Raw genomic sequence first — 24,149 nt, forward strand, 5'->3', positions numbered from 1 at the left:
TATATTTCGGCCTCTCAAGATTAAATCCTAGCTTTGGCACTGCATTATGTTGCTAGGAGTCCCATACCGAGGCTGTTCGGTAGGAGCACGAGCTTTTATTTAATAAGCTTAATAGGGGAATTTTGGAAAGAGAGTTATTAGGTAAGCATGTGAAAAATGGTTAGTATAACTTTCTATTTTCGTTTAATTTCGAAATCTTTCGCCATTTTGATGACCACTGAGTAATATATGTATCTGGGTGTAGTCACTCAGGCGGAACGGAAATCACAGTAGCATGTGATTCTGTTGTTCACATCGACAAAGCAGAAACATTTATTGTATCGCACTCATTATTCATTAATGTAGACTACACAATATTCACTAGTATCAACATAAATGGAAGAAGCTGTTGTGGCGGGGAAGAAGTGGTTAGCAGATTTAATTTAAAAAGCCATTAATGTTGGTTAGGGAAAAAGTTATTTGTATTTTTTTCGATCGGCTCTAATCATATAATAAGCTCCAGTCAAGCTACAAGATAAACAGACACAACCGACAATGGTGACACGTACAATGCCTGAGAGAATAACATTACAAGATATAAAACATTTCTTTAGACAAATGATTAGTACATTCATAGTCTATGTATTCCAACACATACTTCACAAGCCCAGGTCGAACAAAAAATAGACGGGCTTAAGTAAATGTACTTAATAATGGCAACGGAAGCACCAGCTATATTCAGAAATTTTTCTTACTTCAACTAATAGTTTAATAGTATAAAAATAGGAAGAGGGGAAAAAAAAAAAAAGAAAAGAAATTTACCAGTCATGTTCTGCTCTTAAATTTCCTCTGAGCTTTTAAGTCCACAACAATGACGGTGATGTTATCTTTACTCCCTTTCTGGAGAGCAAGCCTCGAGAGATAGTCCGCGGCGGCTTGAGCTGCGGGATCTGCTCCTTCACCTCTACTTACTGTGGAAGTGGCAGATGACGACGATGACGAAGATGATGGCGACGATGAAGAAAAAACACCCTTCTTTTTGTGCCAAAGAAGGATCCTTCTTCGAGCTATGTCGCAGGCCTCTTCATTTAACATTACGTCCCAGAGGCCGTCACTGGCTAAGATGAGGCACTCGTCTTCTCTCGTTCGCGGCACAATCGTGACTTCCGGATCGGGAATTATTGACGGTTTCAAGTATCTATCCCCTGCATTCGACAGTAGAAAACTTACTGTTGTCCACCTATAGACTTTAGAGTGTTAATGGTCAAGATGCATCAGAATGTTTATATACAGAATTCGAGAAAAGTCAGTATAGAAAAGTGGCTTATAATGACTAGCTGTTTCAGATTTGCATATATGGTGTACTTTTTTGTTGGGGGGGGTTTCCCCCAATTGCATAGAATAAGCAGTGGAAGCCTGCAAAGCATAGAAATAGTAGCGAAAAACTTGGTCTGAATATATTTATATTACAATCTTTATCAAGGACAATTAATAGTAGTAACTTTACAAGCATGGTTTGAATTCTGTGCACGAGCACGTAATATGTTATGTACAAGGAAGATCGGAGACAGCTCTGTGCACTTGGCCATGATAATAGTTCAAATAGGGTATCGACTGGCCACAAGAAGTACAACTTTCCTCTATAAAACTGATTTCCAGTTGTGATGATTCTGGCTGTACAACTTGTACGAAAATGACCCTAACACAAATGAGGATACTGGGGTGACAATGTAGGAATATAGGATTAAACAACGTATTTTCCCCAGGATGGAAGTAACCTCAATTGTGGAAGAACATGGAAGTGTTAAGGCCAGCCACAATGATGAGAAGCAAATGAACCAGTATGAAGCAGCAAGACAATCGAATAAGTGGCATAAAACAAACCAAAGATGATAGATAATAACATGTTTATGCAAAACAAGATTCACCTAATGGATCCCACTTAATTTCCTGCAAGGATTTTATATAGCTGATCTTTGTATTTGGATTAAAGCTCGGTTGAGTTGACTATCTGCTCTCGCAAGACAAAAGAAAAAAAAAAGGAAAAACTTTAAATACTACTTATGTGGTTTTACATTTTCTCACTTTAGTACCCTATGATTTAAAGTGTATCAATTTAGTGTGCCCTGTGATTTCATTTTTATCTTTCTATTATCGATTCCACTAATTTTTTTTGTTAAATCAGTGACAAAGTTAAAACTAAAGGGTACTAAAGTGAATATTCGATAAACATAGTTGGAGTATCTAAAGTTTTTTGTATATAATTTAACAAAATATTAACGGAGAAGCTGACGAAAAGATAAAAATGAAACCACAGGACACTAACTTGATATACTTTAAACCACATGGTACTAAAATGAGAAAGTGCGAAATCACAGGAGTAGTATTTGAAGTTTACCCCAAAAAAAAAGTTCTGGGAGATAAAGTTCAGTGTGAGTTGTGGATTCAGAATTCTACATGTAGGATGGCTGAATCATGATAAACGCAAAAGTCTCCTACTTTTTTCCAGGAAAAATCAGGAGATATAACTTTGATCTGGAGATTCCTAATGAGTTGTGAATTTTCTAGAGAGAAGCAGCCAATAGCAGATGCCATCTCTTTATCTCAATGCCACCTACAACTTACGTTATTTGCAACTATTTTTTCTACCTACAAAGAAGTATCAGTAAATTAAGTTAGACAAAGAGAAGGGAAGGCAAAGCTACGAGCGCGACAACTATATCTGGCAACAGATGCATCTCACTAGGTGTGGTTGATCATGCGGAGAACTCATAAAGGTCATTGTATCAAACAAGCATACAAATAGCATATGAGTTTACAACAAGGAAGAATCTACTTACCAATTGACCTTGACATTGCTAGAACACCGTATACGCGATACCCATTCCATTGGATCACCTTGCCTCCAGCTGCCTCTATTCTGGCATACTCATCCTCTCTATCTGGCTGAAGCCACAAAAAAGGAATAGAAAGAAAAATTACCATTCTCAGGTATATAACTTTACCAACACCAAATGTTACAGTAAAGCAATAGTAATAAAAGATGTCTCACTTTATGATCCACCGATAATGCCACGGGTTGCTTTCCGCGACAAAGAACTGCCCTCGAATCCCCACAGTTTGCAACTATGATGTGAGAAGAGCAGATGACGGCAACCACCGCAGTGGATCCTACAGTCTCTGGGGCAATGGGGTCAGAAGGTAGAGTGAAGGACAAGGTGCTGTCAGCGCCAGAGATATCCGAAGTGCTTTCCACAAGGCTTTGTCTCACCCTTCCTCCAACCTCATCGTCAACTTTCACAAAGCATCTAGTGAAAGCCATCTCCCATTGCTTCTGCCAAGTATCAGGACCATTGTTCGCATTCTGCACCTCTTCGATCAACACAGTGTGAATTCGCTCCCGGCAGTAATTTGCAACCTTGGAGGAAAATTCAAAACTAATTCATTCAATCTCCTAAATAACCAAATGCATTAAGTAGAAAATTAGTTCGCAGAGTTTGTTCCAAATTTCCGGTTTTATCCTCACGCTTTCAATTGAAACAATTTAGTCCTCGAAGTTTGTTTTGTGCATCAATTTAGTCCTTCATTTAGTCTACCGTATTAAAAAGTGCTATGCCAGCACCATTAGTAGATTTTTGTGTGTCATACTTGAGACTCTTAAGGATGAAATTAAACAAACATCAAAATTCAGGGACAATGAATTCAGGTCAAACTTCGGGGTGAAAAATATTACTATTAGGATCACAAAATTGAAATCGCAGTCAAATGCAACAGACTAAATTGTGATTATTGTGATTATTGTAAGTTCGTAACTCTAAGGATGAAAATGGAACTTGGCTCCAATTTGAGGGACTAGATTTGTAACAAATACTAAGCAAATTAATGAAATCCGCAAAGTATTAAGAAACTTTCCGGAGAGAAAAATGATTAGCATTTTATACCTGCGAGCCACCATGGCCATCATATACCCCAAAAAAATGGCCGGGCAAGTGAGTCAAACTCGGGTTCACGCCATCGACAAAATGATTATCAGATAGCATCTCGATAGGAATATCACAGAACCAAGGCTTCATAACTACCGCATCTTCCATTTCTGGCCTTCTCCCACAGATTGAAGTGCTACCCCAAAGGGGAATATAATTCAACGAGAAAATTTTCGATGCACTGCTACCGATAGCCCCAATATCCTGAACCACCAGATTAACAATGGATATCACTCTACTGTCAGAATCGGAAGAATCAATAGTCACAATCTCAGAGCCCAATTTCCCCAATGCAGACCCCTCTATGATTTCAACACAAGAACTTATACTCTTTGCTGAACCAGAAGAACTTGCTAACACTGTATTGCAACTCAAATCTAAAACAGACTGTTCGGGCCCAATAGAGGTGGAATCTTCTTCGTCGCTTCCAGGCAACGTTCGAACCTCTAAATCATCACCATCCCCTCCCTCTACAAGCAATTCGGCAGCAATTCGATCAGATATCAAGCTTTCAGGTGCGTCAGCTATTGATTCAAGGTGATCAATATCCATCGAGCTGTTGCACAGCGAATTGGTCATACTAAATGGAAGAGGAAGTACGAGAGTTACATCCTTCATGCTTTGCTGCTGACGAAACAGTAGAATATCTGAGAATCTGATGCCGCACTCATCACAAATCCTCTCATCGCTCAAAAGAGGCTCCTTTCCACCTCTTCATCACTTTGAAGCCGGCTTCAGCTAGTAGCTGAATTAGCTGGGACTGAGCACTATTCCTCCTCGTGAGAATTTCGTCGAACAGCTGATGGGCAACAGAAATCAAAGCCAAAAATCACCAATTTCCCAAAACCTCCCACCAAATCTAGGATGAAGTATCCTGTTCAACAGCAGAAGAACCTCAGCAGCACCTGCTAAAACAACTTGCCCGGATAAAATTGGCCCCAGGAAAAGTTCAATGGGAGGGCGAAACCCTTATCCTTAAGCACGGGAGCGCCCTAGACAAAAAGGGCCTTTTAGGGAATCACAAGAAAGACGAGGGGAAAGGTAAAAACATGGGGGGCCTTTTTCCGTCTGGTTCCTCGGATCTGAAGAAACCCACGTCAATCTCCACACAACCACATCAATCTAGGGCGTTAGTAGCAGTAGCAGTACACGAAACATTGAATTGAGAAAGGTAAAAAAAGGAAAGGCAAGTAAAGGAGCACCCCACCCTCTCCGCTCGTTATCGCTTTCGCCCACGAGAACGCAACAAAGGACACACACACACACAGCGCACGATCTCTCTCGGTCTTATCCACTCCCCTCCAACACACAACACAGCTCGTCGAAAGCTACACACACACTCCACCCATAGAAGCAGTAGCTTCCTCTCTCTCTCTCTCTCTCTCTCTCTCTCTCTCTCTCTCTTTGTGTGCGTATCTGTGCTCGGGAGAAGCTAGGGTTAGTGGAGGGGGGAGAGACAGAGAGAGAGAGAAGTAGATGTGGAGGAGACGAGAGGAGGAAGAAGACGAAGAAGAGGAAGGAAAGGGGACAGGTGTCGCGCGGTGACGTCGCTCCAACTCTCAAAACGTAGCCATTTCGCTCTCCTTTTCTCTCTCTTAACGCTTTTCCCATTTCCACTTTTACCCCTCCCCACCCCACCCCAACCCAACCCCCAACCCCAACCTTTATTACTGTGGAATGACCAAAAAGCCCTTCGAAGTGAGGGGGAAGGGGACAGGTGGCCGGATGCGGGTTGGTGGGGTCCGTTTGGGTGGGGCCCGCGACTGTGATGAGTTTGGCCAATGATGATGGCGCATTAAAGAACACACGCGGCCCCTGCGGGACACGTGGCGCGGCGGATCGGCACATGCCCCCTACTAAGTAGGTGTTTCGCCTAACCACTCAAAAAAAGTAAATTTCTGATACAATAAAATAGCTGATAATCTTGTAACTTGTTTCCAAAATGTGGTTCTATTTTTTGAGTTTCTGAAATTAAAAATAGTTAAAATTAGCTTTTCAAAATCTGATTTTAATTTTAGTTTAAAACTTTAAATTTTTGTTTTGATTTTAGATTCAAAATTTTAATTTAAATTTTAATTTTAAAGTTTAAGATTATATTTGAATTTTAAAATTTAAAATTTTAACTTTTAAATTTAAATTTAAAACTTTAAATTTTAGATTTTAAATTTTAAAATTTAAGATAAAAATTCAAATTTTAAAATTTAAAATTATAAGTGTTGATTTTCAATTTTCAAACTTCAAATTTTTAAAATTCAAATCTTAAATTATAAATTTTAGTTTTAAATTTTTAAATTTTAAGTTTTGATTTTTAATTTTTAATTTTTAAATTTTAAATTTTAAATTTAAAACTTACCATGACTGGCCATACAATCGCTATTTATAATGGAAGGGAACATTTACCTATTTATACAGCATATCGTATGATAGGTCACAAAGCGGGAGAATTCGCGCCTACTCTGACTTTCACGAGACATGTAGGAAACGATAATAAATCTCGCCGTTAAGTTAATTGAAATTTCATGAAGAAAAGGAATCATAATAAGGATTTGAAAATGGTAGAAATGATCGAGTAGTATATCCCTACCATTCCTATATAGAGTATGCTCCTGCTCACTAGTTAAAGGAATGACTATCAAGAATGAATTAATCCTTCATTATTATTATTTTGAGACAGAAGAATAAATTTTAAATTTCAAAGTTAGATTTTATATTCGAAATTAAAATTTTAAATTTATATTTTAAATTAAAATATTAAAATTTAAATTTTTGTGCAAATCTAAAATTTAATATTTAAAATTTTAATTCAAATTTAAAGTTTTGGTTTTAATATGAATTTTAATTTTTTAAATAAAATATAATAAATAAATTATTATATGCAAACATCAAAAAAAAGATTTTGCAAAACAGCTTTACAAAATCAAGCCAAATACTATATAATTTTTAACTAAAATTAATTCTCTAAAGTAAAATTAATTTTACGGAAATTATTTTTCAAAATTTACACCAAAAATGGTGCTGACCTAAATATTTCTCTAGACGCTGAAGAGGAATCAAAAAAGGATGATAACGGCGACGAACGGCGCTTTCGAAACGTGTACTAAAGAATCTGAATACGTGGCGCCACTCTATTGGCTGTTGACTGAAACGGCAACCAACGAACAGCAAGAAACTATCAATAGCGTCCAACCAAGAATTAAAAATGTAAAACTTATATATAAATCCATTTTCTTTTCTTTAATATCATTTTAATCAAAAATGATCTTTTATTATTTTTGATCTAAAATGCGCGAACATGCGTGGCGATTAATGATATTGGACTAATTTAAAAGTTTTTTTGACTAGTCCGTCGACGTCCTTAGATCCTAAGGATAGTGAGTTTATATTTTTGTCACTCTACAAGCTGACGATTTGACGATTACTTTACTTTACTAGTGAATCATTAATTTGTTTTCGACGTGGTCTTTGGGTATCATCATTAGTATAAACCAATAAATAAATAAACACAGCTGTAGTAGCAGTGTAGGACACAAACTTTTCTTTCCTGCGAAATCAGCGTAGGCCACGTGCCTGCAAGCCTGAGGTTGTTGAGAGTACCAGTGTTGGATCTTCTCGCATTCCTTCTATTTTTTACAATCAGCGACTTTGCGTGCTTCGTTTCGTTAGGCCCTTCAGGTGATGAGACCAATTTGATACCGCAGCTCCTCTTGATCTGATTAGCTAACACCACGTAACTTTTGTAGAGTAATGCTACGTGCATATTCATACGGTATATGCAAATTTTACATCTCTTTATTTAAAGATCATAATTTTATCAAATTTGTAATATATTATAAAAAAAAAAATTAAAAATATTTATTTAAATATTTGGATTTTATGGTGTAAAATTGACATGTACTTTTTTGTTACAAAAGTAGTGAATTTATGTATTACTCTGCGGAGATCACACTTTATGGGATGCGGATCCAAGTAGTTCTCCGCCTGATTCAGTTTGGATGCTTAAGTCCTAATAATTAAATTAGTAAAGTACACAAAGAAAAGGTCCAAAAACACGAGATTATTGCGTGTGCCTTTGAATGTATCATGGTTGTATCATGGCATAGCAAGTTTAAATCAGCTTAATGCACACGTAGAAGTTAACAATTAATTTAACTTTTAGGGTCAATCTCATACATGACACCTCATAGGATAGCAACAACAACAACAACTACAACAACCTAAAAACACTGATCACCTACCACAAATCTGCAAGATCAGCTCATCGACAAAATTATTGAGATAGGAGACATCATTTGTCACGAAATAAACATTTGGCATCACGGATGCCTTACAAGTCTCTAAGCATGTTATTGATGAGTCAATGATATTAATCCCGCTACAATAAATGATTGATCAACTTTCTTGATGATGAGTATCAACTGTCATGGTCAGCATAAAAGTGAATCAACCACTAAGGGACACAGGTCCAATACCAACTCAACAACATTTGGATGGATCTTTCTGAGCCTACATTTGATTCGAATATAAGTAAAAATTATTTATTCCAGAAATAGATACAAGCTCAGATATACACAAGAAGAATTAGATTAATTTTACGTTTAGAAAAAAAAATTAGATTATTCCTAAAAATACAGTAAATAATATTTAGATGGTTAGATTAAAACGGAAGGAATAAGAGTTATAATTTTAAATTAAAAATATCTTATCTAATTTAATTAACATCAAAATCAAAATATTAGTTAAAAATAATTTAATAAAATAATAAATTTATTAGCTATGAATATTGTATAAAATAATAAAAATATATTAATTAATTATAAAAAATAATTTGACTTTTTAATTAATTAGTAAATTATTTAATTAGATAACTAATAAAAAAATTTAATTAGATTAATAAAAATACTAATGGTTGATCAATATAAATATTAGTTTATGAATAAACACATAAAATTATTAATAATTAATTATAAGTAATAAATTAATTAATTATTTTATTATTTAAACAATGAATGATAATTTTCATTTAATATCATAATTAAAATTAAATTTAGACTTCAATTACCCTAGTTCCTACTTGGAAACAAGCTTAATGCCAAGTCAAGGGTGAGGACTGTGATACCCAACTAGACACCTTTTTCGATACAAGGATCAAGAATGAATGAGACAGATTTTGCGATTGCGATATTCGAAGAAGAAAAGGTGAACCGAAAACTCCAAATTTATATCGAATCATACCAGCTTATTTCAAAAACCTAAAAACTACTAATTTTTGGGTGCGAATAGAGGAACTCCCAGACCAAACGCTACCTGAAGTATAGGAAGGCTCCAGAGCAGTACTGTATTATGAATTGGACTGACAGCCTAATCAGTGACACCTGTTAATTAGAGGGATCGATCATGGATCTACCAAATGCTGCCTGACGTATAGGAAGGCTCTAGAGCAGTACTATATTATGAAATGGACTAATAGCCAATTAGTGACACCTGTTAGGGGGATCGTTCATGGATCTACCAACTCGTAAAGACTCCGACGCAACTTCTTGGAACGCTCCAAGAGATTAACACCAAGCAAGCGAATAAATGAATAAATGAAATGCACCACTCCCAGCTTCGGAAGCAACTCGACGACTCAAATCTCAAGGGACACACGATATGTTTCTTTTTCCCATTGATATTTTGCTTCTTTGTTCACATACAACTTAAAAATAAATAAATCCATAAATAATAAGCTTGTAAACTAAGCCATCGACGACAAAAATAATTTCACTCTTTAAATCCGAGGGTGTTTTAATCTTAACTAGCTGAAAGAAGAACAGAAAAAGAAACATATCAAAAAAAGACACAAACAACACCAAGCTGGCCCTAAGTTTGCATGGAAAGATTATAGCCTACGCTAAGAAAAAGGAGAGAGAAAAATCCAATCGGACAGACATTTAACAAGAGAAGATATTGAGAAAAAATAAAAAGGAAAAAGAAAATGCTAGAGGATTACTCTGATACACATCAAACGGCAGTTAACATCTCTTATTATCATCAAACTAATTAGACCAGGAACTGCCACAAGAGAAGGCTTTTGCTTCTGCCAACCTGGGCAGCCAGGGCCAAATTACTCCCCGAATTTAGCCGTCTCCTCTCACTCAGACAAATGCTCAACTGGGCCTTTTAATTAGGTCCTTAATATAGTAAACATTCTACTGTACAACTAGAAGCTGTTTTCAATTCAGTAAAATCCATGCCAAATAGAGGGGGAGGGGGAATAGGGGCAGACCTGGCTAAAAAGAAGCAGGCCATTCCTCACTAACCGCACGGCGAAGGGTGTTTGCATTGGTGAACTAATTATGAGTAAGGATAATAGGAAGGATAGCTTATGGGGACATCGCATCGCCTGATGAAACCATGTGAGTGTCTGCGTCCCCTTCAGAAGATCTCCGAGAAGAGTCCAATGCCGAGTCCGCTGGTGTTGCAAGGAAGAAAACAATTAAATTGAGAAGAGACACTCAAAACTATGAGAGATGGAACGAGAGGTTTGCGACGAAGCACGGCCACTTTGGCCCAGATGGAGCTCCTGAAGAAGAGCCGATGAACAAAGATTTTTAAAAAAAAACACATCAACAACTTTTTTGTCGATATGAGCCCCTACAGCTCTCACTAACAAAAAGGCAATAGCTTTAAATTGAAACTTTTACTTTTAGAATTCAAAAGCTTATTGCAGCTTCCCATCAGTAGAAGCTCAAACTTTCAGCTTGCCAAAATGCCTAACAGATGTTTTTTTGAAGTACAGAAACTGTTTAAGCAGCCAGGCCATGTAAGTACACAGTTAAGTAATGATTATACTGTGGTATCTCTATTTTCTAAGGCCTAGCTTGGTAATGCTTCCTCCAGGCACAACTGCTTTCATAAATTAGAGCCTCCCAAAACTCCAAAGTGCTTTAGAGCTGAGCTCCTCTGATGCTAAAAAATGCTGGTGAAGTAGAAACTTGTCCAATGGACATTTCTGCCACCATTTTTTAGCATCGAAGGAGCGGAGCTCCAACATGCTCTGGCAGTTTGCAGGGGTTCTAAAGCACAATAACAGTTATGTTTGGAGAACAACTTGCCAAAATATGCTTTTACTGGATGTTATAAGTGATGTTATTACTAATACACCTATAAGTCTACTCTGGGCTTGCAAGAGATCATTCAATGAAATAAGCTAGAAAGGTCTCAAGGTTAATGTAAAATTGTAGAGCAGTGTACCATTAAAAATACACAATAAAAAGACCCCTTGAATACATTACCGAATATGGAATCAATTGAAGGCCGCCTTGGTGATGCGCTTCTTTTCATATCTGCATGTTTACATTAATGAAGAATTAAGTGCTGACAAACTTAACTGCAATATAATTATATCAGACAAAAAATTTTGACAATGAAAAGGAATAAACAGAATTCCAACAAAGTAATAATAAGAGTGTGGTAAAAAAATGTTAAATGAAACAACTACAGTATGTAAACTTTTAAACGAGAAAATTAGAAGAATTCCAAATTTAAAATCAAGGGACTCCGAAACTTCAATCATTTTTTCATCCATTCAGTATGCAAATAATATTTCAAATACAACAGCAGAAAGCAGCAGCTGAATAAACTGAAAAATGTGTTGACTTGGAGTAAGTTGGCATATTCCTCTGGACAAACTAATATAAAGAGTTTCGAAATGATCCTCCCATAGATAAGGTGCATACCAAATGACTGATGCCGGCCTTTAATGGCATCGAAGTTCTTGTATGTGTATCCGACAAAGCTTAGATCTTTTGCATTTAGCAACATCTGCTCACAACGTTTCAGAATAATTAATGAGAGGCCTGATCATATTCGAACTAAGATCCTACTGAACAATAGGAACATGGGTGCAAAACAGTTGATTAGGTGAACATATATTTTAAAATAATAACCTTAGATGCTTTACAAGAAAATCAGTTGCATACCTTCCTTGATGGTCCAGAACCAGTCCTTACTGGAGGATCCAACTGGGGCAAAATGAAAAAGAAAATTTAATATTAGTAACAGTTACAAAAATCTACAGTAACCAAAACTAAAATAAATGATTAAGCTTAAGGAGAGTAGAACAGCAATTTAGCAGGTTAAACTATCCTCCCAGCTCCTATAAGTGAAATAATAGAGAATAGATCAGATAAAAATTAGCATGTTGAGGTGCTTCTAGATGAGAAATACCAAAATGCATAAACTCCCAAGTGCAAAATACTGAAGACTTGAAAAGTTTAAGCATGTTGGGATGAACTGCAGAGGCAGATCCAATGAAATCTGGATTTACTTCCACAAGGATCACTGAAACAACATAATTGCCGTAAACCTACTTCAAAAGTACATACAGAACTGTATAACATCTGTATACTGAAAGAATTTAACTTGCTAACAAATAGTAGTAAACTAGAATTTAAAATCACTATCACCATACTTCATCAAACTTTTGGAAATTCTGTGTATCCAGTTCATCATTAACTTGGGGCTTAAATGCAGCGTCCATTTCATAAAGCTTATCCCACTGAACATCCTTGAACCAAGGATGGGCCTGAGAAAAGAGAACCAAAATTAATTACAAAGTAAACTACAAGAAAATAAAGGAAAAACAAAGATTACTTCATGCTTATAAAAATACCTTTATTTGATCTGCCCCTCCACTGCCAATTCTGTGTTCGACGTCACATAATAATCTGCAAATAAGATCCTTTGCCTCTGGGGACAATCTTGACTCTTCAGGAAATTTCAAGTGGTTTCTCCAGTGCACAATCTAAAGCCATTGGTCAACCAACAATAAGATGGCATAAAAGTATTCTCAATTTAAAGTAAATGAAAACAGAATGTCTAAGAAGCATAGCCTTAGATTGCAAGAAGTATACATTATCCACTGATACAATCACGACCATGACAATAAATAGGTAAATTAGTAGTATAGACAGTTAGACGCCGCCTGAGATACAATGCAAAAACTGTATGTAAACTATGAAAGTTTCAATTTACTACCAATCAATATTTTTTCAATTTCAGTGCCTCTCTGTTTAACTCTGTCAGAGCTTCACAACGGTTTCAGTGAGAGAGAGAGAGAGAGAGAGAGAGAGAGAGAGAGAGAGAGAGTATTCCGTCAACTGACAGAATATTTTGTTAGCTTACTGAATATTCCATAATAAAGTTACAATTACCGTCAAATCTTTTGATGAAGAATCAATGAAGTCAAAAATAATGAAAGGCTGGTTCTGAAATTGAAACTTTTTACAGGTCAGGTATCGATTTCAAAAGTGTGAGAGAGTGCAGAAAGTGTTTACATGTTATTACCTCATAAGATGCTAGTTTTAACCTTCTGACAAAAAGAAAAAGATAATGGTTTTAAAGTATGATAACCACCTAATATACTACAAAGGCTGGATTTCTCACAATTGTGTGTAATTATGTTAAATATGTTTTGATGTATATAGAAAGGCAAATGAGGATAAGGCATGTGACAGACTGACCTTTCGGCATGTGGTAATGGGATCATCAGAGTAAAATGGTGGATAACCAACAAGCATTTCATACATAATTGCACCCAAAGACCACCTGCAAGTGGACAATAAGACTTCATAGGCACTGGGTAAAACCTTAAACAAAAGGGTCTAGCCAGAATGAATATTTTAAAAGGTGAAATGTAGATGCAGACCCTCTTAACCATACGCTACTTTAAAATAGGCCTGTCATTTTTTTAACCCTCCTTTTCAGATTGACACTCCTCACCTTTGTTCTGATTTCAGTCATTTCTATCAGTTTGAGTTGGGGCTTCCTTAAAATCAACTGCTCAATTATCAATTGTCATCGGAACCCTCAGTTCTGCCAACTGAGAGGCAGATAGACCCATTCAATTAAAAAAAATCACCATTAATTTAATGGAATCATCAATTTAACTGACAGAAGTAACTTAAATCAAAACGAGAAAAAGTTAGGAGGATGTCAATCAAAATAAAGTTCAGCGACCTACTTCATAAAAGCCCTATAATTTAAGGGTCTGCATACCCTTTTACCTTTCTGAAATTACAAAAAAACAACATTAACCATAATGGATGAAACTGCTCATCTAAGTATAAGCTCACAAACCAATCACACTCCATGCCATATCCTTTCTTCAGTAATACTTCTGGAGCAATATAGTCTGGTGTACCCACAGTAGAGAATGCCTAAAGGGACGATTCAAAAACTGTTAACCGAGATTTGACTTACAGGAAATAATTCTAAGAGCAATAGCATAGTAAAAGAGGGTACAACAAACTACTACGTAGGAGAGAGCAGGGTGTACAAGAATATACCAGCTTTCTCCTGTTTATCTGCCAGTGCTGAAGCTGTTCGTGGGGGCTCTTCCACCTACTATTATTCGTATCTGAAAAGCCACCATCAATGTCCATAGACTCCCTAAGGTTTTCATCAGTAATGGGTTCATCTTCATTCAAGGTTGAGAGTCTTGAAAAATCAATTGGTTTGCATAAACCAAAGTCTGAGAGCTTCATGTAACCATTTTTGTCCAATAACAGATTGTCAGGCTTAATATCTCTGCATATAGAGACAAACTAAATGGAGATCATATGAATAGAAAAGCACATCTGTAGATACCTTAGTATTTTTATGTAGATGTTTCAATTTTAAGAAGGTCCCACATTTACATCCTCTATTATAGATCAACAAGCTTTAAGTCTTTCTTTCAAATAAAAGAATGTGTTGAATTTCTTTACAAGAAGTTAAAAATGTTATGCTAGTAGTCTAAACTTTTGTTTATTTACTAGAGTTAGCATAGACTGCAAGCAGTGAGATACAGCTGTAATAACATGAAATGTACATGGAATTTAAAAAAGAAATGGGACTCAAGTTGAAACTATCAATGTAGTATTCTTATAATCCACTCTAATATTTCAGCAGGGACTTCCATGAAACAAAAGCCAAAGCTAAGGGACTAATACGAAAATATAAAAATATAGGGACATAAAATTAAAATTTCCAGGAAAGTCAGAGACCTTGCATATAAATTACCTAAACAATAAAAAACAGAGTAGAAATTCAGCAGCCACTGGGAATCACTAACCTGTGAATGTAGTTATGCTTATGAATGGATTCTATGGCTAGCACACTCTGGGCAATGTAAAATCTAGCAACGTTTTCAGTTAATGTGTCTTCTCTCATGAGAAGGGTCATCATATCACCTCCAGGAAGATATTCCATGATCAAGTAAAGGAACTCTGCATCTTGGAATGAATAGTATAATTTCACAATGCAATGACTAGCAACTTCAGCAAGCAAATTCCTTTCAGCTCTAACATGTTCCACCTAGGAAAAAAGGAGAAAGAAGAAAATTATGACAACAATGAGAAACAAATAAAGACCAGGTTGGGCAAATATCAAATGGTTGCAACATTGAACTAATAACATGCAAAATTAGATCAAATGGAATTTTGTGCAGGTAAGGACCAGGTTGAAACGGTTGTTCAACCAAATCGTATATATGAGAATATGATGGAATATTATTAGATAGAAAGGACAACTGGTAAAATTATACAACTTAACAACTTAGCCACATAAAATAGTAAAATGTGCAATAATGGCATCAAGGCTGCGCTCCAATTTTAAGGACAAACATCAATGTGCACATCAGATATGCTTTGGTCGGTACTAAGCAACTAGAAATCCAAGATCACCAATGAAAACCTTCCCTCAGACTGTTATTTTCACACAAACATGTTACTCAAAACTTAAATGGGAACATACAATTATAACTTAATTATTAACCAAATGATAAACGAATAGAAGTCAAAGGCTTTCTAAGAAGGATAGGCTTTCTAAAAATGATATATCGTATTCACATATCTTACCTGACCCCTGCTAACCATCTCTGATTTCTTCAACTTTTTCATAGCATAAATATTGCCAGAGGATTTCTCCCGGCATAGTCTGACCTGTAGCATGAGAAAGGTAAGCTTGCAGGAAACAACAGCACTGACTTGAACTATCATGTACTTTAAATATGTAAATAACATATACAGGTATTCCTGATGTTGCCTACAAACTCAATAAAGCAACAAACAATGGTTCAAAACTGCTTTTTGTTTTTACTTTTATCTTGCCAGGACAATTAAGTAAATTTCTACAAATGTCGTTCTAGTATATAAGATCACCTAAAAGACATGTACTAACATTACTATATACATGTAGTAGGGAATTTCAATAGATGAGATGGTTTGGACATGTCCAACAGAGAACACATAGTTTGCCAGTACAGAGTGATTTCATTCAACTTTGAAGTGCCTCGAAAACAAAAATAACTAGAGAGGAAGCAGTAAAAGAAAGATATGACAGCACCAAGTTGACAAGGAACAGAATAGGACGGAGCAAATGTGAGCCATTTAGCCAAGCCAAAATAGCGGGGAGCTTCAATCAGACAAACAAGAAACAATAATAGATAACTCTGGTGCAGCAATACCAAAAGTAATTCACCTAAGTATCATAGTATAGCCACTTTCCAAAATTATTATGAAAGTTTTAGCTGGAGAAACACTTCGCAGGAATAAAGAAGAAAAAACTACCAATACTTTTAGTTCGCACATAAACAAAACCGAATGAAATAGTAATTCTTAAAATATTTGCCGCTATTAAACTTGCAAAGAATGCAACAGCAGACCTCCCCAAAAGCACCTCTTCCAATAATGGTGAGTAGCTCAAAGTCGTCTACGCAGATTTTGTGCCTTTTAAGTCGCATAAACTCTGTTTCCTTCCTCTCTAAATCCTTTATTATATTAATTTGCTCCTCCTTGGGAACTTGGGAAGAGGCTAATTGTCTCTCCAAAAACCAACGTCTGCAACAAGTATAGATTTCAAATGAATTTTAAAGTTTTCAGAAAATAAGATAAACAGACCTCCATAAAAAAGGCGAATAATTGTAAATGAGTATCTAAGTTAAAAGAAGAAAAAGTCTGTTAGTCAGGATATAAAAATCAATGATAAATATATTTGAAAAAAAGGGGAAAAAGCAGGTGTTTAATGTAAAACTAGCCACTTCAAGTAAATATGTGGTATCTGTACTTTTCATATTCAAACTTGTTCATAAATTGATATGTGGAAGTGTACAAATATGGATCTGACAGAAAGATGACTAATCCAAAGAACCAGAAATTCTAAAGCAGAACAAGGCCAAGATACATCGTCATGTGGCCTTTTAGGTGCAAGTGTGTAAGAGTTCCTTTAAAAAAGTAGCACAAAAAAGTACATTCAGAAAGGGAAGATCTTCATTTATTGCCAAAAGGTACATTGCCAGCAAGAATACAGGTGTACTGAGCATTGTAAATTATGGACTAGTTGTCTTGCCCAATCAACTTCGCCTCAAAATATGACTCTAATGGCTATATCATTCCAAATCTGCTTCTTTACTCTCATTCATGTTGAATATAAATATTAAAAACAACCGTTGTTCTCCAAAAGCTTAAGCTACCTAAGAATGGCGTTCCATATAAATATTAAAAAAATTCATCCATGCTGATGTCTACAATCCCCAAATCATTCCGCTCAAATAAACTGAAATCTCCTTTTGCAAACTGAAGTTTAATTAACGAAAAATGTCTTCAAAGCTTAAAATGTATTAGAACCTACCATTTAGTGATATAATCCTGCCAGATACAAGAGCACATCTCCAACACTTATGGCATGGCCATAAGATTCCAAGTGTTGCCTAACCACTTATCTCCAAGAGTTAACTAACCTACTATTTACTAAGATTGTAGCTTCCTTCAAAAGATAAAGTACTTCACCTCAATCACATTCTATTATCACAAAGCTTCTTTTCTGTATCCAAAAACCATAGCTCATTAATGCTTTGTACTACCACAATTTTGACATCGATTAGAATCACACAAAATTTCTAGCAATGAAATTTCACTTGTTATGTATAATGTATAGCTCAAGATCTATATGTTATGCCATCAATCCTTCAACTTGCTGCACTCAAACAGTAACAAGCATTTATAGGAGACTAGAGCTTTCCCGTCATGATAAGAGACATGGAACAACAACAAGAGCAGAGAGACAAAAAAAAGAGAGGGTGGGAGACGTGTGTCATAAACAAACAACTCTAGAAATAACAACAGTGATCAGTTCTTTACTCCCGTAGTACCTCAAATCCATGACAAGTTTAACACAGCTCCTTCAAATAGTGGAGATCGGTAGATTATCTCCAAAAATAACCAGCACCAACTAAACATAGACCCAGTTTTATTATACTGAACAATAGGTGTGAATGTTTTCTGTTAGACCAATCTATTTCAAGCTCCGCCTACTTCCCTTTTAGCTTTCTTCTCACTTTCCTCTTATCGCACATACACAAGTTATGCATATTCTACAGTTCGTTATGCTGCAAAAAGCTCACAAAACTGTATCTAAAGCAGAAGCATGAGCAAAAAGACACCCTCTACTCATCAAATCCATCAAAACCTAGAGCATAATCTCCGCAATCGACCAAGAATCACCACGAGACTCACATTTTGAATACTAAACCAGATTACAAGACCCGAATTAGCTATCCGGAGCTCCATTGAGCATTACAACACGAAGAAACCCTTAGACACTGAGAAACTCACAGAGCTAGCTGAAGAGATCGATTAATAGCAAGATTTGCCCTCAAATCCCCCCCGATCGGGAAATAAAATCGAAACTGGCGAAGATCTGAGGCTAAACCCTCGGATCGAGCAAGAACAAGCGATCTAAGCACAGAGAGGGGGCATCAAATCGAATGGGGAGAGGGGGAGAAGAGCTTCACCTCTCCTTCCGCTCCTGGATGTTCTTCATCTGCGCCCTGTAGTGGTTCTCGATGAACTGCTTCGCGGCGGCGACACGCTCCATTGTGAGGCTCGACCCCACCTTCTCCTCCGCCGCCGCCGCCGCCGCCGCCGCCTCCTCCGCCACCGTCTCGAGCCGCTCCCGCGCCCCGTTCTCCCTCTCCTCCGCCGCATCCTCCATCTCGCTCTCCATCTCCCTCCTCTCTCTCTCTCCCCCCCTCTCTCTCGCTCTCTCCCCGAGAGCTGGTTCCTCTCCTCCCCCCTCCTCTCTCCTCTGTCTATCTATTATTTATATTTTGATGCGTTAATTTTTTATTTTTTAAATTTTAAATATTAATTTTTTAATTTTAATTTTAATTTTAATTTTAATTCGTTAAAGCACTAGCGTACAAATGTATGTGTATACGACGAGGTCAGAATACAGCTAGTACAGCAGATGAGATTATATAACCACCTCTCTCTCTCTCTCTCTCTTTCCGTATATTCCTACATCCCACTAAAGTACTATACTTTCCCGTATATACCATTTTAAAAGTATTTATGTATTTCAGCTTTAATAACACACGGTAAACAACACCAAATCTTTAAGGGTACATGGACTTTAATACAACATTTTCATTTTATTATCTAGTCCTTTCTTTTTTAATCTTTGTTTTAAAAAAGAAATTGTCAAATTTAGGAGTTATATATATATATATATATATATATATATATAGATATATATTATATATATATAAGTATATTATATATATAGTATATATTATAGTTGAGCTAGAATTACCTAATCGTAGAAACGATCGTCGTTTTACTACCTGATTTGTTTTCGATGATAGAGCTTCAAATGACGATCGGTCGTTAATATGACTAAACATTTAAACTAAGCCTAGAAATCAAATTTCACGCACTTTTCGATATGATTTTTTTATCCATCAAGTGAACAGAAAAATAAATGGTGAAAATACAATACTCTTTAAAAATGATGATAGGAGTCTTGCTAATTAAGACCAAAATATATATGCTTGTTTAAATAGTTAAAGAATTTTCTAACAAAGTTGAATATTATTTGGATATCTTTTTACGCCGCGTTAAACGAGAAAATGCCTCTTATTTGACCATATAACATTACAAATTTTGAAACCCTTCGATTCATATAGGCCAAATTTTGATGTTCATTAATTGATTTGAAATTTGATTTCTAAACACTTCAAAGCTGTATAGAATATGTCAACGGAGGCGATCGTCATTGGAAGTTTTATCATCGAAAACAGATCGGTAGTAAATAGCATCGTTTACTACGATAGTATTTAACTCAATCTATATAGTATATATATATATATATATTAAGAGGGTCTTGCTGTGCTCTCAGGAGCCGAGGCCTCCGTGCTCCCTGTAGGCGTTTTTCGATGATGGAGCTTTCCCGAATTCGACGATCGCGCTCCGCTTAAACTTTGATCTAGCATATTTGAAGTTTTTAGAAAATAATTTTGGCGATTTTTCGATATTCATTTACCTTAGGCAATCCGAAATAATTCAAAATCAATAATTTTTAAACGCTGAAAATAAAATCTATAAAAGTGGTGACTAATAAACTAAAATGTTCGATCTAGAAATATTGATCTTGTCTGTAAATAGATGATAAGAATTTTGTAATCAAAATTTCATGTCTGATTTGAATATCTCTACACCGTTTAACGAAAACGGCATTAGATACTCAACCATTCAAAAATTTATGGATGTTAGAATGACTTTCGATCACTAGGTAAATGATTCAAAAAATCGCAAAAATTATTTTCTATGAAACTTACGATGGCTAGATGCAATCTAACGCGAGCCGATCGATCGATTCGATCTTTATCATCGAAACGGTGCAGGGAGCATCAAGGCTCGTGCTCTGAGAGCACAAACAGCTTGCTGCTATATATATAGTAATAGACTATATATATATATATATATATTACTATATATAATATCATATATATATATATAGAGTCAGCTGGCTATCTATCGGTAAGCACTGGGCCGTCCCGTGTCAAGTTGTTTTTCGGATGATGCGGGCTTCCAAATGACGAAATTTTCGACTACGTTAACTTGATCTACACTTAAAAGTTATTTGAAAACTAAATTTCATTAAATTTTTCGAATCATTTGACTAGTGATCAAAGCATTCAAAATTGACCATTTTAATGGTCCGACTGTGGGTGTTGTTGAGTTAACGGTATAAAAAATCCAAATCTGATGAAAATTTTATTAGAAATTCTTTCTACTATTTAGAGTAGATCAGCTATAATCTGATCTTGATTAAATTTTTTTATTATCATTTTTTATGAGATTTTTTTTCAGGACCGTTCAATTTTAGCAACTACGTGTTCGATAGGTAAATGATATCGAAAATATGAAATTTGGTTTCCAATATTTTAACTTAATGAGATCAAGTCTAACGGAGCCGGATCGTCGATTTGAAGCCGCCATCATCAAACTGGTGCACGCAGAGGCCCGTGCTACGATGAGGGGCCTCAATGCAGGCTGGACTCTTTTTATATATATATAATATATAATAATATAATATATATATATAGTATATATAGGAGCCGGCTGAAAGCAGCCGTATATATATATATAAATATTACGGAGGCCTCCGTGCTCCTGAGAGCACAGCAGCCCTGCTCTATATATATATATATATATATATATGTATGTATGTATGTATGTATGTATGTAAATTTTGATTTAGCTAAAAATGTACCACTTTATATGAAGGTCTTAAACTATAATGTATTTTGTAAAAGACATCTGAACATTATGAATTTTAACTTTATTATTTAATGCTTAATATTTTCTTTATTTCGAAGTAAAATTCATCAAGATCAACCTGATTTGAGTATAAACTAAAAGTTTTCGAGCAAGTTTAGATACTTATTCTCTTTAAGCATTTGAAGATAAACGGTCTTAACTTGTTAAATTTATCTAAAATTTTATTCTGTTGATAAATAACCCAATATTTTTAATGATTTTAGATTTATTTTCGTCAAATTTATTTTTTAATATTTTGTTGGTTAGACATAAGATATGAGTTTAAATATTGTTCAATTATTGCTATTAGGATTTTGATTTATACCTATATATAGGCTGTTGTAAATGTGTAAAAAATTATCCACTATCGAAATTTAATCCAAAAATATTTAATAAAGTTTTTAGTTTAATTCATTGCAATACTCCTTTTGTTCTTTACAAATATATATATTGAAAATAATAATTCTTAGACTTTAAATTTGTTGGCTTGTAATTAAACTTAGTATCACTCTATGTGGCAACAAAAGAAAGGAGAAATTTCAATCAACATGTTTTAATGAAACTATTAATTGGTTAATAAATAGAATTATCAAGTGCCAGGGTAATATAGTTCTCAAAAACATGAAAATTTTTGTTTTGTTAGACATGTTCCTATGGCAATAAATAGAGTAAATAATAATGATATTTTCATGAGAATCCTAATCATTAAGGAGAAGTTCATATAATTCCCTCGCAAGTTGCAATGAGAATGAAATGATGTTCCCATAAAGCCTATTTAGAAAATTTTAGAAATAAACTTCTTTATAAAATCTTTAGACCATTTGAACACTTAGTAAATAATGTCATAAAATTATGAAGTTTGATTTTAAATAATTCTAATAACGTAGATCATGTCTAAAGGAGTCGATTGTCGAATCCCATAATTAAAAACAACTTACAAGCATAGAGACTTCTGTACTTTTGAAAGCACATGAGACGTACTATATATATATATATATAAACAGCCCTTGCCTAAAGGGCTGACTCAGCATCCATTGGGATAAGGAGGGAACCTCCCCCCTTAGCAACCCCCCACAGTACATTCTCTCCGCCTCTGTGCCACCCTCACCCTCCCTTTTTGGAGTACGGGTGAGTGTGTCCAGGGGTAGGGGAATGTCAGCTATTCTCAGTCGGCGAAGCCTCACCTCCCCCTACCGGTGGGAATTGGCTAACGCCAGACTGGGCTACAGGGTCTAAGGGGACTCTGCCCCCTTAGAAACCCCCAAGCTGTTCTGTCCTCTAAGGACAGAGCCCACTGTTGCTCTAGTTCACCCTAGTCTTTCTACTCTTTAGTGTCCGAAAGCCCTTCTTCGAAGACTTTCGGCTTCCTTAGAGAACTTTACTATAAGTAATTAGGCTTCATACAGATACCGGAGGTGAACTAGAGCAGAGCAAGGCCTCGCCCCTCCTTATATATATATATATATATATATAGTACGTCTCATATGCTTTCAAAAGTACAAAAGTCTCTATGCTTGTAAGTTGTTTTCAATTATGGGATATTCAATTCGACAATCGACTCCCTTAGACATGATCTACGTTATTAGAATTATTTAAAATCAAACTTCATAATTTTACGACATTATTTACTAAGTGTTCAAATGGTCTAAAAAATAATTATTTTAATGACCAATATGATACGTTTGTAAATTCAACGGTGTAGAACAATTCAAATTACGTAAAATTTTAATATAAAATTCTACTTGATATCAAAGATAAGATCAATACTTTCAATTGATATTTGAATCTTTTATCACTATTTTTTGTAAGATTTTTATTTTCAATCGTTTATTTTGAACAACAGGCAAACAAAATCAAAATATTAAGAAATTTGGTTTCTAAATAATTCTAATAGTTTAATTATATCTAACGAAACCGATCGTCGAATTGGATATCCTATTATTAAAAATAATTTATAAATATAAAAATCATTATATATATATATAGAGTACGTCTCCTTTGTTTTCAAAAGTACAGAGGCCTCTGTGGCGCTTGTAAGTTGTTTTCGATGATGTGGTATCCGATTCAAAGATTGACTCCATTAGGCATGATTTAAACTATTAGAAATATTTAAAAATTAAATTTCATAATTTTTCGACATCATGTACTAAGTGGTCAAAGGGTCTAAAAAATAATTATTTTAATGATCAATGTGACACGTTTGTAAGTTCAACGGTGTAGAATAATACAAATTACATTAAACTTTAATAGAAAATTCTACTTAATATCAAAAATAAGATCGATACTTTCGATTCGAAATTTGAGTCTTTTATCACTATTTTTTATAAAATTTTTATTTTCAGTCGTTTATTTTGAGACTACTCGTTCAACCAGAAAACGAAGTCAAAATATTATAAAATTTGATTTCTGAATAAGTCTAATAGCATAAATTATGTCTAACGAAATCGATCATCGAATTGGATATCCCATCATTAAAAATAATTTATAAGTATGAAAATTTTCATACTTTTGAAAGTGTGTGAGTCTAGCTCTCTCTCGCTCTCTTTATGTATACTACCCCGCGCTA

General features: G+C 35.2%; 2 protein-coding genes across 3 annotated transcripts; both read right to left on the reverse strand.

The window, feature by feature from the left end:
* Window positions 551-5,535, reverse strand: LOC109716365 (probable protein phosphatase 2C 50). 2 transcript variants are annotated; one of them, XM_020241766.1, is made up of 4 exons: window positions 3,921-5,535; window positions 3,032-3,397; window positions 2,820-2,925; window positions 551-1,208 (listed from the first exon to the last, which is right to left on the reverse strand). In XM_020241766.1, the coding sequence occupies exons 1-4, from the start codon at window positions 4,578-4,580 to the stop codon at window positions 805-807; spliced, it is 1,536 nt and encodes a 511-aa protein (XP_020097355.1). In that variant the 5' UTR covers window positions 4,581-5,535; the 3' UTR covers window positions 551-804. The 2 variants fall into 2 exon arrangements, with proteins under 2 accessions (XP_020097355.1, XP_020097356.1); XM_020241767.1 differs by having other exon boundaries at window positions 551-1,184; window positions 3,921-5,534.
* Window positions 9,909-19,014, reverse strand: LOC109716423 (serine/threonine-protein kinase 38). Its single transcript, XM_020241858.1, has 13 exons — window positions 18,775-19,014; window positions 16,648-16,822; window positions 15,842-15,925; window positions 15,058-15,299; window positions 14,291-14,531; window positions 14,082-14,161; window positions 13,466-13,550; window positions 12,616-12,747; window positions 12,415-12,528; window positions 11,924-11,965; window positions 11,681-11,765; window positions 11,237-11,287; window positions 9,909-10,413 (listed from the first exon to the last, which is right to left on the reverse strand). Exons 1-13 carry the CDS (start codon window positions 18,984-18,986, stop codon window positions 10,325-10,327), a joined length of 1,632 nt encoding a protein of 543 aa, XP_020097447.1. The 5' UTR covers window positions 18,987-19,014; the 3' UTR covers window positions 9,909-10,324.

The sequence above is a fragment of the Ananas comosus genome, linkage group 10 (genome assembly GCF_001540865.1).
Source record: "Ananas comosus cultivar F153 linkage group 10, ASM154086v1, whole genome shotgun sequence".
Taxonomy (NCBI): domain Eukaryota; kingdom Viridiplantae; phylum Streptophyta; class Magnoliopsida; order Poales; family Bromeliaceae; genus Ananas; species Ananas comosus.